The sequence below is a fragment of the Colossoma macropomum genome, unplaced genomic scaffold (genome assembly GCF_904425465.1).
Source record: "Colossoma macropomum unplaced genomic scaffold, Colossoma_macropomum, whole genome shotgun sequence".
Lineage (NCBI taxonomy): Eukaryota > Metazoa > Chordata > Actinopteri > Characiformes > Serrasalmidae > Colossoma > Colossoma macropomum.
Window position 1 is genome coordinate 37914985 of NW_023494787.1, and position 18344 is coordinate 37933328.

An 18344-nucleotide genomic window follows, 5' to 3' on the forward strand; every position below is an offset into this window, starting at 1 on the left:
AAGTTAACACATCCCCTTGTGAGGTCAAACTTGAATATTCTGCAAATTTTAATGCACATATTATATTTATTTGCCAAGTTTAATATCTTGGACAACAATAAATTTAAAATGTACTGTTACCTTTGCACAGGTAGCAAAAAACGTCATTGTATATTAAAATGTGGAGATGTGTGTTCTCTGTAAAGGATGTGTTAACTTATTTTCAACTAGAAAACCAACAAAACATGTAATTTGACTAACTTTTGTGTTTTCCTGTATTTCTTCACCCTTGATTGTTACTCAAGGTTAATGTTGCCAGAGGGCTTTGTTACTATGGACCCTAACTAACCAATATGTACTAAGTAACAAGGACAAAGAAGACACATACAAAATCATTAATAAATGTTACCCCTGCAACAGTACTGTCTCAAAATATATGATGAAACCTTTGTGGTAAAAAACAATCAGTGTATTGAACACGTTCTCCAACTGTATCCATTCTAAGAAACATATTGACAAAATTGAGATTTTATAAATAATATAAAATACATTGTATTTACGCAAGATGAAATGTGTTTATATATATATATATATACAACCCCAAAAGTTGGGACACTGTGTAAAATGTAAATAAATATAAATAAAAACAGAATGCAATGATTTACAAATCTCATAGACCCATATTTTATTCACAATGGAGCATAGAACATACATCAGATGCTGAAAGTCAGACCTTTAACCATTTCATGAAAAACACAAAACATTAACTCATTTAGAACTTGATAGCAGAAATGCATCTCAAAAAAGTTGGGACAGGGCCATGTCTACCATTGTGTAGCGTCCCCTCTTCTTTTAACAACAGTCTGTAAATGTCTGGGAAGTAAGGAGAACAACTGCTGCAGTTTTGGGAGAGGAACGTTGTCCCATTCTTATCTGTTGTAGGATTCTAGCTGCTTAACAGTCCTGGGTCTCATTTGCCGGATCTTTCGTTTCATGATGCGCCAAATGTTTTCTATTGGTGAAAGGTCTGGACCGCAGACAGGCCAGTTCAGCACCTGGACTCTTCTTCTGCGAAGCTATGCTGTTGTAATGGATGCAATGCATGGTTTAACATTGTCTTGCTGAAATATGCAAGGCCTTCCCTGAAAAAGACGTTGTCTGGATGGGAGCATATGTTGTTCTAAAACCTCTATATACTGTTTAGCATTGATAGTGCCTTTCCAGACGTGTAAGCTGCCCACACCATAGGCATAATGCAACCCCATACAATCAGACATGCAGGCTTTTGAACTGTGTGCTAATGACAAGCTGGATGGTCCCTCTCTTCTTGAATCCGCAGGACACGGCATCTGTGGTTTCCAAAAAGAATGTCAAATTTTGATTCATCTGACCACAGAACAGTTTTCTATTTTGCCTTAGATCATTTCAAATGAGTTTTGGCCCAGAGAAGATGGCGGCGTTTCTGGATTGTGTTTATATGTGGCCTCTTATTTGCATGATACAGCTTTAACTTGCATTTTGGATTGCACAGTGAACTGTGTCCACAAACAATGATTTCTGAAAGTGTTCCTGAGCCCATGAAGTGATTTCCAGTACAGAATCATACCTGTTTTCAATGCAGTGCCGCCTGAGAGCCCAAAGATCACAAGCATCCAATATTGACCGTCGGCCTTGCATACAGGGATTTCTCCAGATTCTCTGAATCTTTTGATGATATTATGTACTGTAGATGGTGGGATATCCAAAGTCTTTGCAATTTTACATTGAGGAACATTTTTCTGAAATTGTTCCACAGTTTCTATATGCAGTTTTTCGCAGATTGGTGAACCTCTGCCCATCTTTGTTTCTGAGAGACTCTGCCTCTCTAAAATGCTCTTTTTATACCCAGCCATGTGAGTTAGTTGCAAGTTGCTCCTCCAGCTGTTTTTTATTAGTACCACTTACTATTCCAGCTTTTTGTTGCCCCTGTCCCAACTTTTTTGAGATGCGTTGCTGCCATCAAGTTCTAAATTAGTTAACGTTTTTCATGAAATGGTAAAATGTCTCACTTTCAACATCTGATATGTGTTCTAAGTTTTATTGTGAATAAAATATGGGTCTGTGAGATTTGCAAATCTGCATTCTGCATTTTACACAGCATCCCAACATCTTTGAAATAGAGGTTGTCTATATATATATATATATTATACAGAAACGTCTACTTTTTATCTCTCCATAGGTGTCACTGGTGTTACTGATCCTCATTGGTGTTACACATAAGAAAGGTAACACCAGAGACATTTTTAATGAAAAATGCATTTTACAAAATGGCTGCTACAGAGCATCAAACCACATGTTGTCAATCATGGAATATCCATTAAATATGTAATTGAATCCATTTGTATGCTATTTTTTCACAATAACCTCAGAATAAAGTAGGTCACACTAGCGACTTCAACTAAAAGCTTCCTATGAAATCATGAGCTAAATGAGAAAATTTCTGATAACTGAAAGACACAGTGGACTTACCATGTGCTTTTCTTCATGGATCCTCAGAAAACAGGTGAAAGGAAGTCAAGTGTTGTCATCAGTTTGATTATTATTTGAAAATAAGAGATTTTTGTTACGTAGTAACACCAGGGACACGACTCCTGGGGACCACAACATTATATATTTTACAATATTTATTTGGCATTTGTTTTCTTTATGTCATTTAAATCTTATATTTCATAGTCATGTATAGATTTTTGCAGTTAAAATTACAGAAAAACGTGTTTTTTACGTCAAAAAATGGCACTCAGCCTTTACACATGGCTGTGAGGACGAGCAGTTCTGTGATGCTTGGAATTCTATATGATCGATTTAAAACCAGTATTGCTAAATTGAGGCTCAAGAAGGTGTAATTGTTAAAATAATGTATTGTTTTATTTTTAAATATAAACGAATTGTAACCCTTACATGTATTTCAAGTGTGATATTTTTTAAACGCTTTTAAACGCTTTCTGTCATATATAATAAACAAGAACAATGCCTAGTTGTTTCGCCATGGCCGCTTAGGGGCTCCGCCTCAAACCAATATGGATCCAAAGAAAAACGAGAAAAAAGGCTGATGTTGGAGCTCCGCTAGATGGCGGACATCAGTGAAGCCTCAGAGAGGAGAAATCACTTCCTACAGCGCAGAGAGGAGAACCCGCTACAAACTTACCAGCCGAGACAAACGACGCGGAGCCTGTGGCCTAGTCTGCGTGCTGTCTAAAAACGAGAAAACACTCAGATAAGACACTGTCTGTCTCATATACTTAAACATACATAGACGCGGTTTGATTAAGGCGTTTATAACATATTTATCACCATCTCTCTGTGTGAAAGAGCTTCCTCGCGGGGTTCAGGCTAGCTAACGTTAGCTAACTTAGCTAAGCGCAACGGCGCACAACAGCAACCAGAGAGCACATTTATCAACTTTTTGCAGAAGTTTGTGCGGATATTTTGTGTGTATCTTGATTAACTCAAATATATTTGACTAAATTGACCGAATGTGTTAAAACCTGTCGTGTATGTCAGGCGCAGACATCACATTTTGAAGTAAGATAGGTTATCTAGCTCAGCTAGCGTTAGCTAAGCTGCTAGAGGGTTGTGCTCACTCGGCCGTGCCAGTTCATCCAACCACGGATCCAGCATGTCGGACTTCGATGAATTTGAGAGACAGCTGACTGAAAACAAGCAAGGTGTGTACTGTTTAACACGTTAAATGCAACAGCATCGGTTGTGTTTGAATAAATCACCAAATAATATGCGCTGATGTGTAGACGTGGATGATCCTTTGCTAAAAAGTAGGCCTATTAACTGTCTAATGCTCTGGCGTGTGTGGAGTTTCGTTTAAAGCGTTGCATCCTGATTTTTTTGTCTGCATTTTGTGTTTATTTCAAGTGCAGTTGCCTTTATGCGTAGATTTTACTAGCACCTGAAATGAGCAAAGCTGTTTTGGATGAGATACCTGTGAACATCAGATGTGTCTTAACGCTCTAGCAGCCGATCACGTTATCATGTCTCTCTAAGCCTTTAGTGGACGAGCGTTCGTGCTCCCTGATTTTACAGTAAATCTGCTAATGGCCTCTATGTTTACAAGAGTTCGACCAAATACACATTATAAAAGACGATTTCAGTTTAAAGCTGTCCTTTAAAGAAAGGAATTCCACCGATTTCTGGAAACTTCTGCATATTTCTAAGATTTTACAGTGGTGCTGATAGGAACCAGGGGTCACAATGTTTACAATGTAACTATAGCCATTTTATTTACTATACAAACAACCTGTCAGCTTATATGCGTATTGTGAGTTTTATATGTAATGTTAATGGTAAAATGTAGGTAAATTCGAAAAATGAGCTTTTCTCTGGGAGCTATGGTTTCGTACAAGTCCCTGCATGTACTTCCACTATGAATAGCTTTGTAAATAAATATTTTAGGCCAAAACCTTATCTTAAAAACTATCATAGCACAATGTCTTAAACATCAGACAGTGTATTCTTATCCATTTCAAGGAATAGTATTCTGTAAAGGAGCTTTCAAAGGCATTTAAACACTTAAGACGTCTGGTTCCTATCACTACCACTGTGCAACCTTTTGATTTGGTAAGTTTCTTTAAAAGGTAGCATTTCAAATCAAACCACACTGAATGACTTTCACATCTTAACCATTTAGTTATGCAGATTGCAGTTAAGCAGATATTTATATATGTATGTATGTATGTATGTGTGTGTGTATATATATATATCTCATTTTAATTCATTATTTTTGTGATGTCATCAAAACCAGTGCTTTTACATATATCCACCCATTCAGCCTGCTGCACTGTAACTCTGCCCATTCACACTGAAGCTATACGAAGTGTTACAGCTCTGAGTCCTTTTTGAACGAGGCACAATTCAAATCAGCCAATGAGAACAGAGCTCATTTAAATATATCAGTCTTAAGGTGCAGTAACAAAAACAACATGTATATATTTTGCAGCCCTAATGGTTTGCTTCCAGTTAAAGAGCATCATCAGGCTTTTATTTAAGTTGCAGGGAACACAGCGGTTAGGAAAAAGACAGAATAAGTGCCAGTTGTATCTTGGAGTGGACAGTAAGACAGGACTTATGGCCATATAAATAAATATCACAGTATGGTATTGCAATATTTTGACATTTTGATAATATTTTAGTATCACTTAAAAAAAAAATTGTCAAAAGCTCTGGGTACAGTGATTTTTCCTTCAGCATTTCACATTCTGCACTACCCTAAAACCAATTAAGCAGAACTAATTATGTTGTATGTGTCACTATTATAAAATTTATCACAATAATGATAAAATAGATTTTCCTACTTCTAGTTTTTTCGAGTAGTCTTTAGTGATTTTTTTTTTTCTGTGTGGATGAGTGTTATTTCTGGAGAATCATACAGAGCCCCTACAGGGCCACGGTTTATTTAAAAGGTAGTCATTGCATTCCTCTGCAATTGTTTTGCTTTTTCTCGCAATGATTTTGTGTTTCCTCATGATAATTTTGCATTCTCTTTGTAAGGGGATGCAAGGGAAGGCATTGTGGTTTTTTTTTTCTTCCCTCCCCCTAATGGGGTAACTCAGGAGAATCATCCTTGAGAGAACACATTATTTCAGGATTGGACTTATTTTGCATGCATTGCATTTATATATGTTGCAATCTCCAGGATTGTACTGTGTGGACTGTTTTTGAGCACATCTTTCATGTCACTGTATCAGATCCCACGCTGTTCACCTGTGATTTGAAATGTTAGCATGTTGGTGTGTGTAGCACAGCAAGATACAATTAAGGCCCCGCCTGATTTTAACCACTCATTGTGTCATTCTCTTTCAATACAGGTGACAGTCTTAACGGCCATGGTGGGTATCAGTGTGGAACGCTCCTTTATGCTTTGCTCAGAAATACACACAACCTTCCTGATCTATTTTTCCTCTTTTTCTTTCTTTGTCTTAAAGTGATGGTTTGGCTAGAAAATAATTGTGCACATTTTACACTTTACACCAATTGTAATTCAGCCAAGTCAGGTTTATTGTCCAAAGTTTGCTTCTTTTTTAATTTTGCACTGGACCTGCAAGGCTCTTAGCTCTGCAGATACTGCCTAAATGCCTAAATCATCACACACTTCCCTCTAGCCTTCTACATTATGACACTTGATCATGCACTGTTATCTTTAACAATGGAAAAAATACTTTCATTGATTATTAGCTCCATTAGCCATGTAGCTCCAGGAAGAAAGCGTTGCTAAGTAACTAAATTTGGGGTGAGGGAAAATAATCTGCCTGTTATTTTTTCGTTTTTAGCTGAACCAACACTTTAAAAGTTATTTTAAAAAGCTCAAATTATAACCAGATCTGATTAGTTTTTAGATTTACAGAATTTAATCTTATTTAATTTTAGGGCCCAGGTTGGTCTTCCTGTTCTTCTGCTGACTCTGCTACCGCTGTTGCCTGTCTTCACAGTGTTTTACTTCCTTCCTCCTCCTGTCTTTCAGCTCATTTGGCTATGTCCATGTATTTTTCTCCTCTCTGTGAGGTCTGTGATGTCCTGGTCCCGCTGTCTCAATCCCATTTATTCTCGCCTCTCTTTAGAGCGCGACAAAGAGAACAGGCACAGGCGGCGCAGCAGCTCACGCAGCCGCAGCCGGGAGAGGAAGAGGAGGAGCAGGGAGAGGAGGAGCAGGGAGCGACGCAGCAGCAGCAAGGACCGCAGGCATAGACGCGGGTGAGAGAGAGTTATCTATAGAAGGCTCCTGCTGCAGTGAATGTGTTAACATATACAACAATTATGTTATATAATAATACCTTTGTCTATATATATTATATAATAATATCACTATCTGGTTTTCACCAGTGGTCATCTAAGCAGCATACTCCAATGATCAAGTTGGCGCTGTTGTTGGCTTTTAATAAATCTGATAGAGACCTGGGTTTTAGCTTGGTAATCAGGTTTTTCAGCACAGATATACTGATTTTTGCCAAGGAACTGGAAAGCGCTAATTTCAATGCTACAACCCTGAAACAAAAGACTACATAATTCTAATATACACTCCCAGGTATTTACAGTTTGGGACTCCATGTTAAAAAGAAAGCTGCAGCAAGTGATTTGAATCTGATTTGTGCTGAGGTTTTTTGCGTTTCTTAATGAGTTTCTAAGCAACAGTAGAGAGGCACATTGTTTAGAATGTAATGTGATTGAGTCACTCATTTAGATCCAGAGTTTTCTCATTATCAGATTACTGAAGTGTCTGTAAATGTGAAGCACATTATTCAATGAGTTATTTTGTGCAAGTAGGCCTAACTGTACTCAGCCAGTGCATTAAATGAATACTATAGCACTTTTCAACATAGACTTTACTTGCCTCATCTGTATTGTCTGGTCAGTTACCTCAGACAGTAATTTCAGTGCTTTTCATTTTACTTGGTAAAAGAATGAAAAACTCATTCATTTAAAATACACTTATAGTAGAAGCCTATGGGCAGTTGCTTTGACTTCCTTTACTAAGTGCAGGGAAATGTAGCAAAATTTTTGTCCATGGTAGTTGACTATGTGTGTTGCAGTAGCAGCAGATGAAAAATGCTGCAGTACAACTTTGTTGTGTAGACAGACAGCTGATATTTCAGCTCATGTTTAGTGAAATGCCGATGTCTAAGTGGAACTAGGTACAGTCATATGCATAACTTTGAGTACCCCTGATCAAATGGCATTTTCTTGAAGTGAACACACTTAAATGTGGCATTTTTCTTTAAATTTTAGTGCACAATTTCTTTCTTTACTGACTCGGATGTCAGCGTCCCTCTGCTCCACTGTCAGCAAACTTGAGTGAACGTGTGAGAGGCCTAGGTGATATCTAAAAAGAAAAATAAGTAGCAAAATATTTTCTGGTTAAAATTTTAGTTATTGATTATCACAACCACAACCCAAACCCATACACATGGTCCGCTGCAGCTTAGACTTTTTGTTCTCTTTGTTTGTTTTAAACATTAACTGTTAAATAGTAATAATCTTTTAACATGCACTCATGTGCTCCTTCTGGTGTAGGTTTGTGGTGACTTGTGCTAATAGCGTCCTTTGTTGGAGAAACTTCAGACTGCACTACATATTCTATATGAGTGATTTCCAGAGCCATGCCCATGTGCTTTACACGTAAAGCATATAGTGTTATATTTTAATAGTTTTCTTCATCCGAGCCACTGGAAAACAGCAATTTTTTCTGAGACGACGTCACACTCTGGGAAACCTGTAGTAGCAACAGTAGAGAATTTATTTGATGCACAACTCCAGTCCTGGAGGGCCAGTGTCCAGCAGATTTTGGTGGTTTACCTGCTCAAAACACCTGATTACGTTCATCTGTTAATTGCCATGTTTAGTGGGTGTGTTTGAGAAGGGGAACTACCAAACTGTGCTGGACACCAGCCCTCCAGGACTGTAGTTGAGCACCGCTGTTTTAACGTAATAACTCAGTGTTTTAACAGTAAAATTGAATAAATGTTGTGTACATATTATTTAATATTACTTAGCAAGCTGTAAAAAGTTACATTAGTCCTCTGTCAGTCCTCTTTCCCAACATGACAGTTATCAGCTTTTGGCGATATTTGATTGCATCACCCAGGCCTAATGGCTTATTTCATAGTTTTATTTATGCACATACAAGTATAATAACTGTGAAGATTTAGAGCTAAGTTTAGCTTCCTTTTCTCTGTCATTGTGTCTCACACCTTTTTGCCTTCTAACTCTCTTTCCTCAGTGATTCCTCGCACAGGGAGAAGAAGAAGAAAGTAAAAAAGTACTGGGATGTCCCTCCTCCAGGTTTTGAGCACATTACACCCATGCAGTACAAGGCCATGCAGGGTAAGTGAAACACTAAACAAACAAACCTCTCTGTCTGAAACAGCTGCTCTCAAAGATCTGTTAACCCTGCAGTGCTCCTTTACCTTTCTTCTTCTGGTCATTTTCTATAATACAACTCCTCTCAAACTTTTTCTGTTGCCAAGTACAGGGAAATGCATCTAAAATTGTCATCTACGTTGATCAACAGCGTGCTGATGATGCAGCAGATGGAATGCTGGAGTATTCCTTTCATCCTTTTTTTTTTCCCCCCAATGTGCTATTATATAGTTTAGAAATGCCTTTATTTGTTTACTCTCTCCTTTTTTGCCTCTTTCTTGCATTGTGCCATAGTTCTGAGCTAAAAATGAAACGATGTCTTCATTTAAAGTTTTAAGTTTGTTTTCATTTTCTCACTTAAACTGTTCTCACTCTGTGTCTGTCTCAGCTGCTGGTCAAATTCCTGCCACAGCACTCTTGCCCACTATGACACCTGAGGGGCTGACCGTCACACCTACCCCAGTGCCCGTAGTGGGCAGTCAGATGACCCGCCAAGCAAGAAGGCTCTACGTGGGCAACATCCCATTTGGCATCACAGAGGTGAGAAGTCCTCAGCTCTATATCAGTGTCTGTGTAATGCTTCTTATGCAAAAGTTAATAGGTAGATCTGGAGGTGGGGCTGAATGAGTTTGGCAAGATATCTAATTGCATTTATGATTTAAATTGCAGTTGTTTTCTATAAATTGAGGTATATGCTTTTTTATTTATTTATTTTTTTGGCTAAGAAGGCTCGGCGTGCACTTTTTCTGGCTTGAGTGCTTAACACAGTGTGCCAGCCTGCCAGTTATTTGTGGTTGTGATGTCACAACACGTGGATGTTTGGTTGCCTTTGTCGAATTCATCTAAAAGCAGTTCACAAGCTCCATGTTATTAGATTAAATTTCCCTACTTGCAAGATTCTAATAAAAATTGCAGCTCTTGTGATTTGAAAATTGCACTCTTTCAAATTGTGATTTTGATATAACTATAACCATAACTATAATCTTTCAGCTCTGTCAGGTGGTGCAGTTGTTGGGCATATATTTGTGAACCCTTTAAAATGATCTGGATTTCTGCACGAATTCCTCAAATTTATCTGATCTTCATCACTTGTCGCAACAAATAAAGAGAGTCTTAACAATAATAAAGTTGTTTATCAAGTATTTATTAAATTAATATTTGATCATTATTGATTATTAAATATTTGATTGTTCATTATCAAATATTTTATCAAGCAGTTAAATTTTATGCTTTATGCTCATTTTGAACTTAATGGGCCTTGCTACAACACACCGTCTGTTAAAGTTGGGAGAATGGTTTTGTGACCATGCCCTTTTTACGGCAAACTCGAGCGCAATCTGGGCGATCATGAAGTTCCAATCCACTTTTTGGAACTTCATGATTGCTCCTGTGATGCTGCAGTGCTCGACGTTGTTCATGGTGACCTTAGGCTCATGTGTGGCCCATTCTGTTATCAGTGCTTGTCTAAACAGATTATACAAGCTGTGTGTGAACCTGAACACCTATGTCAGCAATGGGTGCACATAAAACTAGTTGAATTCTCTCATTACATGGAATGCCTGGATATATTTAGAAATTAAATGTGTTTCAAGCTCTAAAAGCCACCAAAGTTGTGAATAATGAAAACAAAATCTTATCCCTTTTATTTCTAACACACTTCCCCAGAGCTGATTCCTGCATCCGTGGCTGAATTTTCTGTCTGTACTTGACTGTGTTGACTGTGTTGACTGTGTTGACCATGTTGCTAGGTTCAACAATAGGTGTGCTTGTGGAGTGGTGCCACAACAACTACCACTGAACTTGAATTCACTGAACTTAATAAACATACATACATAAATAAATAAATGTGGACTTCTGGGTACATGGAGTAAAACACACCCATCTCTAATCAAAGCGCTCTGGTCAAAACTGTCAGCAGCGATAGGTTCAGTGGCTTTCACAGAGAATCTGAGAGGTTCACTAACTGTACTTCCTGAGATGGTTAAGGAACAAAAGACTGCATGCCACACCAAAGCCTCATCCCAACTGTGAAGCTTGTCAGAGCCTAGACAGTTTGAGGGACCAAATTGTATCAGGAAATGTTGGGACTGTTTGTGTTTTCAAAAGGTTATGGGTCAAGCGTGTAAGTGATCCAAGAAACTGGAGTAAGGCAACTGTAAACTGTTGTTAAATGGCCAAATTACAGTACTGGCCTCAATTCCACTGAAAAACGTGGTGTTAATTGAATTCCTAAATTGTATGTCATCGTCGTCCTACAATACATCTGATTTTTATTGTATTTTTTTTTTTTTTTGATGTATAACATTTAAATAGAATGTAACTCACTAAGCTCATTCTCTGCTGTCTCTCTTCCTTCAATGTGCTCGTCGTCTTTTAGGAATCCATGATGGACTTTTTCAATGCTCAGATGAGACTTGGAGGTCTTACTCAGGCTCCAGGAAACCCTGTCCTTGCTGTCCAGATTAACCAGGACAAGAACTTTGCCTTCCTAGAGGTGAGTTGTTTTTATGCTTCTGAATATAGACTTTTTTTGGTCCTTTGTTTGTCTCAGAAATTGTGTGGAGGTGCAGAAATAGTTTTGCCTTTAGAAAGTTCTGTTTAAATTTCTGTTCATTCACAATTTTCTGTTTTAAATTCCTATTTGATGTATGTTTTTGTCTGGACTTGTATGGACTGAATGTAATGCACCTGCTTCATCAGTGTGTCATGAATCTTTAATATAGCCTCTATTTGCTGACAGCCAAGTCAAGCCTTTGATATTTTATAGATGAAAGTTGGTAAGATTGTTACAGTAGGTGACTTTAAAGAGGAACAGTTGGTTTATCTCTCCACCATCATCTCCCTCCCTCCTTCAGTTCCGCTCAGTGGATGAGACCACACAGGCCATGGCGTTTGATGGTATCATATTCCAAGGTCAGAGTCTGAAGATCCGCCGGCCACATGATTACCAGCCCCTACCAGGTGTGAGCGAGAACCCCAGTGTGTATGTGCCAGGTAGGTGTACTGCAAAAATACATAACCTTGCCTTATCCTTGCCCTTCTGTATGATTGATTTGAACAAACTTGTTTTGACAAGATATTTGGGCCACAATGATATGATCTGTCTTAATACAAACCCTATTCCAAAAAAATGGCAGTATGTAAAATGCTAATAAAGACAGAAAGCAGTGCTTGGTAAATTCTTTTTGACTTGTGTTAAACTGAAAATGGTACAAAAAACAAATTATTTAATGTTATGAATTTCATTGTTCATTCTTTTCTTGTGTAGTTTCCTTTATACCCAAGCATGATTGTATTTGTGAACATTATATGATCTTAAATTGCCTCTGTCCCAAATGTTTTGGAGTGTGTTGCAGGCATTTATTATATGCTGAAATAGCATATATTTACCCAAAAAAATAGTGAAGCTGATAAAACATCACTGCTTTCTGTTAGTATTTTTATTTCACATAATGTCCCAATTTTTTTGGAATTGGGTTAGTAATGGCCACTGCTTTAGAGGAACGATTAATTCAGTTTGTGTTGGCATAATTTTCTACTTACTGCTACTTCCCCCCCCCACAAACTTAATTTTTTTTTTCCTCAGGAGTGGTATCCACTGTGGTTCCTGACTCTATTCACAAGCTTTTCATTGGAGGTCTGCCCAACTATCTCAATGATGACCAGGTGTGTTTGTGCTGTCTGCATACACTGTCACTAATTATCTGGTTAAAGTAAGTAAATATAGCTAACATGACTGAACAGGGAAAAGTTTGTATTCAGGCAAGAAAAGAAAGTGAAATGTTTAATTGGTGATGATTCAAATCAGTGATTAACCTTTTGTTTGTTAGTGGTTTGTTAGTTCGTGGAATAAACAGGCCACTTTAACCTTCAATGTTGGTATGAAACATGAAAAGCTTGGAACAAGGCAAAAAGTTTCTAAACACCACATTCTCCTCCGTTCTGTGTTGTAGGTGAAAGAATTGTTGACTTCCTTTGGCCCCCTAAAAGCATTCAATCTTGTGAAGGACAGTGCCACAGGCCTCTCTAAAGGCTATGCTTTCTGCGAATATGTTGACGTCAACGTCAACGACCAGGTGTGTTGGAGGGCTCTCATGTTGGAGAACACTCAGAAATCAAGCCATCAAAATATGACTGCATATTACTAAACATGATGCATCCCACTTTAACATATGTGTTTGTGTGCTTGCATGAACTTCAGGCTATTGCAGGACTGAATGGGATGCAGTTAGGAGATAAGAAGCTCTTGGTCCAGAGAGCGAGTGTGGGAGCCAAGAATGCCACTCTGGTAAGGAGGCAGACTTTGTTTTAAGAATTTGGCCTGTAAAAGACCTTCTTACCTTCTTCTTTTGCCAAACCTTCAAACGTTTGTGCTGCTTTTTGGTTAAGCCCCAGAATTGTGGATATCACTTGATTTTTCTCCTTCTCATCTCCGCCCACCCCCCTCTTTCCTTTATGCTAGATTTGTTTAAATGGTTAAGGGCCTCTGTCTTACTGTCTGTCTCTTTGCCTCTCCCAACAGACGAGCATAAACGAGACCCCAGTGACACTGCAGGTGCCAGGTCTGATGAACAGCTCCATGAATCAAATGGGTGGAATCCCCACTGAAGTGCTGTGTCTGATGAACATGGTGGCCCCAGAGGAGCTGCTGGACGACGAGGAGTATGAGGAGATTGTGGAGGATGTCAGGGATGAGTGCTCCAAATATGGCCAGGTCAAGAGCATAGAAATTCCCCGACCCGTTGACGGCCTGGAGATCCCTGGAACTGGCAAGGTAGAGAAGTTGTTGCACATCTATATAATGGCATGTCTCATGTAGTATAAAGCTGGACTTCTAGAGGAATAAATATCCCACCTCAGAATTATCTGATTAAATTATGATCACTTCATGTGTTTTCTAAAGAATCATCTTTCTAGTAGGGATCAGTTTTTGGCTGAGCTATAACACAAAACAGCAGACTTGCATGTTTGTAGTAACAAATTGTGTGTATATAATTTAAAGCTCCAAAAACATAATGAACAAAACCACCTCAGTATATAGCCATCACTCTGTTCCAATAATAGTCAGTGTTATGCTTTAAGTTGAAGTAGTTACTTAAGGGTTTACTGTAAAACAACATACGAAGTGACTGATGTATATATGCTTTACAAGCTTCAAACGTCAAAACATTCCTATCTGATTGTATTATTAAAAATTGGAGCATTTTTGGCATTAAACGCTTTACTTTAGGTGTGCACAGATCAAATGAGCTGATACTTCCTCCTCACACACACAAGGAGACAGGTTTTTTTTTGGTTTGTCTCTTCTATAACATTGTGTTTTACCCAAAAATTTGTTCTAAAATTTGTTGTTTTAAATGCTTACCTAAAAATTTTAAGGTAAGTTTTAAAAAGGTCACATCAGATTAGCAGCAGCAGCAGCCTGTGAGGCAGTAGTCAGTATTCTGGCACATAACAATGTGAGTCTGAGGCTGTAAATTTTCACTGAACAACAAAAATGTTAACCCGTGCTGCAGGTCAAAAGCCCATTAACAACATCTGTTTAGTTTTTACTAGTGCTACAACATGAAATATACAAACGTACCAAAACAATAACGGCTAAGCACTAATCGAAACAGGCTACAAACTAATAGCTCACTAGAACTGTGAACTAAACTGCGTCTGTGAAAGTGAAACTAACTCAGATACACAACTAACAGACAAGGCACACACATGGTACATACATGGTACATACATACCTTAACAACAGTTAAGAAGGGATACTTCATTCACGCCAGCAGCAGACAAAAAAAAAACCTAAAAAGTGAACTTCACTCAGTGCTCCGTTTTTCCTGAACGTGCAACATGCAGAAGGGACCGGAGTGAAACTGGATCAGAGCTTTTTTTCTCCCATGCAGCTTTATATACATTTATAAAACGTATAGTTCCAGTCCTAAAATCTGATTGGCTGAGCCACGTGCGAAGCAGTTGTAAAATCCACGATATACCAGGTTATGACCACCTCATGACAACTGAACTCTGTATTATTGTGCCACAGCACGAAAAACCCTTCTGCTGTAATGGATTAATCTTTGACTAATGCTGATCGCACAGCGCACCGAGTGTACTGATTTTGTTTAAACTGAGGGGCTGAAAACTTTTCTTTACTAGAATTAGGCTGGCCGGCTGGCCAGCTAGCCAACAGACTAAAAAAATAGCAAACATGCTAAACAACTCCATCATTCATATCACAGGCTTGAATTAAAGTACTCACACTTTGATTCACTGAAAAACGGCAATATATGTCTAAAGAATGTAATCTGAATGGCTTACGTACTTCAAATGTCTGTGTTTCAGTCAGAAGTAGCTTCAAACCCAGGCTGAATCCCAAACGGCTCCGTACTCCTTAGCTAAATAGTGTGCTGTGTAACATGTAAGTTTAGAAATTCTAGCTTCTGCTGCCAACTAGTGCACTGCTTGTCGAGTATGAATGTGGGTGAATCCCAAATGACCAATTTTAGCGATATTCAGTATTTAAATTTCTGCGTAGTACACTATGTAGGGAGCAGGGAGCCGTTTGAGATTCAGCCCCAGCGTGAGAAAAGCAGTGTCGTCAGACTGGTAGAAGACTCGCGGTGTTAATTTGGTGACCAAAAAGTATTAAACAGCGCTATGTTACATATGTTCAGTCTTACACAAAGTTTTAAAAAATCATTAAGTGTCTGCAGTATACAGTGATTGGCAACAGAACATTCTCCTCATTCAGCAGTCAGTGGTTGCTTAGCAACGATACCGTACTCTAAAGGAACTATATTTCTTGGCAGAATACTTGTTTATGTTGATATTTTTAATAATAACTTAAGTATGTAAATCATTGTGTATTTTAATATATTTTATGTTGGCCGTCGTTTTATAAAAGCAGTAAGCCACTCAAGGCAGTGCGTTACTGTGGTTTTATCACGAGGAGGGGAGTTTTAGGCACTCCATGTCGTGCCAAAAAACACCCCCGTGATAAAATCGCAGTAACCCACGGCCTCTTGTCGCTTACTGCTTTAATAACCTTAACTATTAGACTGCATGTTACCAAGTGCTCAATTTTGTAAAATATAATGCTCTCAGACGTGAAAGCAGTATGTTTCACTCGTGTTAACATGCTATGTTAAAGTAAATGAATAAATATAGAGACAGCCATCACTGTATCAGTATGTGTATTGCCACAAGCTTATCTGCATCAGTATTTTTAACACAGCCTTAAGTGCCCCAGTAGTTTGCTTAAACCAAAACATTGATCATGTGTGCTGTAAACATTGGCATTCACTGTACATCTCTAATCATGGCAGTTTCTCTGTACCTTTATACAGATCTTTGTGGAGTTCACATCAGTGTACGACTCCCAGAAAGCCATGCAGGCCTTAACAGGGAGGAAGTTTGCTAACCGAGTGGTGGTGACCAAATACTGCGACCCTGATGCCTACCACCGCCGAGACTTTGGCTAGACAGGAATGGATGGAAGAGGAGGAGTGGAGGAGAACAGTCTGTATGGAGATGGAGGAGTGAATGGAGGGATGGCAGAAGAGGGGACTTTTTGTAATTTTTTTTTTTCTTTTTTGTGGAAGATGGCATTTGCTTTTTTTAAAGGGGGTATTAAAAGCAGAACATTGCAAACAGCTGTAATGTAATTTTGTGTTTTAAAAAAAACAGTGAGGATTCATTCAGTTAATTATTTGATTTTAATTGAATTAGATTGTTAGAAGCGGGAAGTAATGACTTAGCTCCCTAAATCAGAGAATAGTGACAATGGCAGGAGTGAGTAGTACTGAACGTTTAATTCTTCACACTTCACACAACCACCAAAGAGAAAAAGGAAGCTATCTTTGATCTTTGATCTCTCTTCAATCACTAATTTTCTCTGCTGGGGAACCGACGGCATTGTTTCTGCTTCTCTCACTTTTTTCAGCTGTTTCTATCCAGATTTGGTTTAGTTGAACCAAGGGTTAGTTTATGCCCAACTTTGTCTGTCTGTTTCCTGTACGCATCACCGCCTTGTACAATGGCAGTGTTACATCAAGTCTAGTGTGGCACCTTTGTGTCTCTGTATGTGTGAATTTGAATATAATAGCCCTCGTTTGATAATAAAACTATTGAAAAATATCTTCATTTGGTGGCTGTATTACGCTGGTGTCTTGTGACAGATTTGCAGTGGTTTGCCTGTTGAACCAGTTGATTTAGCCTGCAAATATAACATCCACAGTGAAACCTTTTTTGGAGTATGTCCTATTTACTGCTGAACATTCATTTTAAAAGATAAAATATTCAGAATGATCACATTAGTATATTTCCTGTACTTTATATTAGCCAAAGGCACAGTACACACATTATTTGCTCTTTAAGGGGCCAAACTGGCATTTAAAAATTGTAAATGGAAAAAAAGTTACTTATTAAAATTACATGAATGAAAGAGTGATACATTGAAAGTAAGCAGCAACAGGCTATTAAGTACAATGCATAATTATGCCATATCATATCATTGCAACACGGATTGGACAGAATCTAAATAGTATTTAAATATTGGCTGATTGCCAATTGCGTTTTTGGAGCAAAAATCTGCCAATTGCCTAATTTGTAGTCTTTCAAACTGTTCCATTCCTGTTCCATTAGCTTTGAAAATGCCTTTCTAGCGGAGGTCCAGCCATATCCTGACATAAGCCAAGTGGCTATGTGTAGTAGCAGTAGCGAGCCAGAAGAAGCATAGAAGTAAGCTTAATGTCTGTATTAAGTAAACTGGCCTTAACCTTCCAGATTATTAAAGGAAAATTGCACTGATGTCATTTTCTATATTCCTGTTGTCTTTGCTTATTTTCTCTAAAACCAAACCAAATAGTTGTTTTCCCAAACAAAATGTCCACACTTGTGACCTTGGAGATTCCATGATCAAAACGTGAAATAAGCACTCCTCACTATACTGCATATCCAAATGTTTGCTTACACCTGCTCATCCAACATTTCTTGTTAAATCAATGCTATTCTGGATCACAAATGCTACTCCAATTCAACAGACAGTTTCACTGTTCTACAGCCCATTGCAGGGGGGCTTTATACCCCTCTAGCTGATGCTGGCATAGGGCATGGTGACCTTAGGCTAATGTGTGGCTGCTCCAGAACATCCCATTCTATTGACAGTGCCTTTGTAAGGAGATTATACAAGCTGTGTGTGCACCTGAACACCTTTTTCAGCAGTGGATGCATCTTAAACTAGCTGAATTCACTTATTAGAAGGGCTGTCTGGATACTTTTTGACATATAGTGTACTTGATGCAGACAACCAATGAAATCATCTCTGGAAGCATTGTTCAAGTGTTTAATACTCTTTCAGAAAGTCAGATGTGTTGTAACTCATGAAATTCTGATACATGCCAATATATGTATTTTAATTTGTGACAAATTAACACAATGGATTTCCTTTATATATCCAACTTAGGAACATG

At 38.3% G+C, this 18344-nt stretch overlaps 1 protein-coding gene across 2 annotated transcripts; it reads left to right on the top strand.

The window, feature by feature from the left end:
* Positions 1-3114: 3114 nt before the first annotated feature.
* On the top strand, positions 3115-17119 carry u2af2b (U2 small nuclear RNA auxiliary factor 2b). Of its 2 annotated transcripts, XM_036567243.1 has the most exons (12): positions 3115-3683; positions 5835-5855; positions 6585-6717; positions 8741-8844; positions 9269-9420; positions 11258-11374; positions 11736-11874; positions 12467-12546; positions 12834-12956; positions 13082-13168; positions 13403-13654; positions 16221-17119. In XM_036567243.1, the coding sequence occupies exons 1-12, from the start codon at positions 3635-3637 to the stop codon at positions 16353-16355; spliced, it is 1392 nt and encodes a 463-aa protein (XP_036423136.1). In that variant the 5' UTR covers positions 3115-3634; the 3' UTR covers positions 16356-17119. The 2 variants fall into 2 exon arrangements, with proteins under 2 accessions (XP_036423136.1, XP_036423137.1); XM_036567244.1 differs by lacking the exon at positions 5835-5855.
* The last annotated feature ends 1225 nt before the right edge of the window (positions 17120-18344 follow it).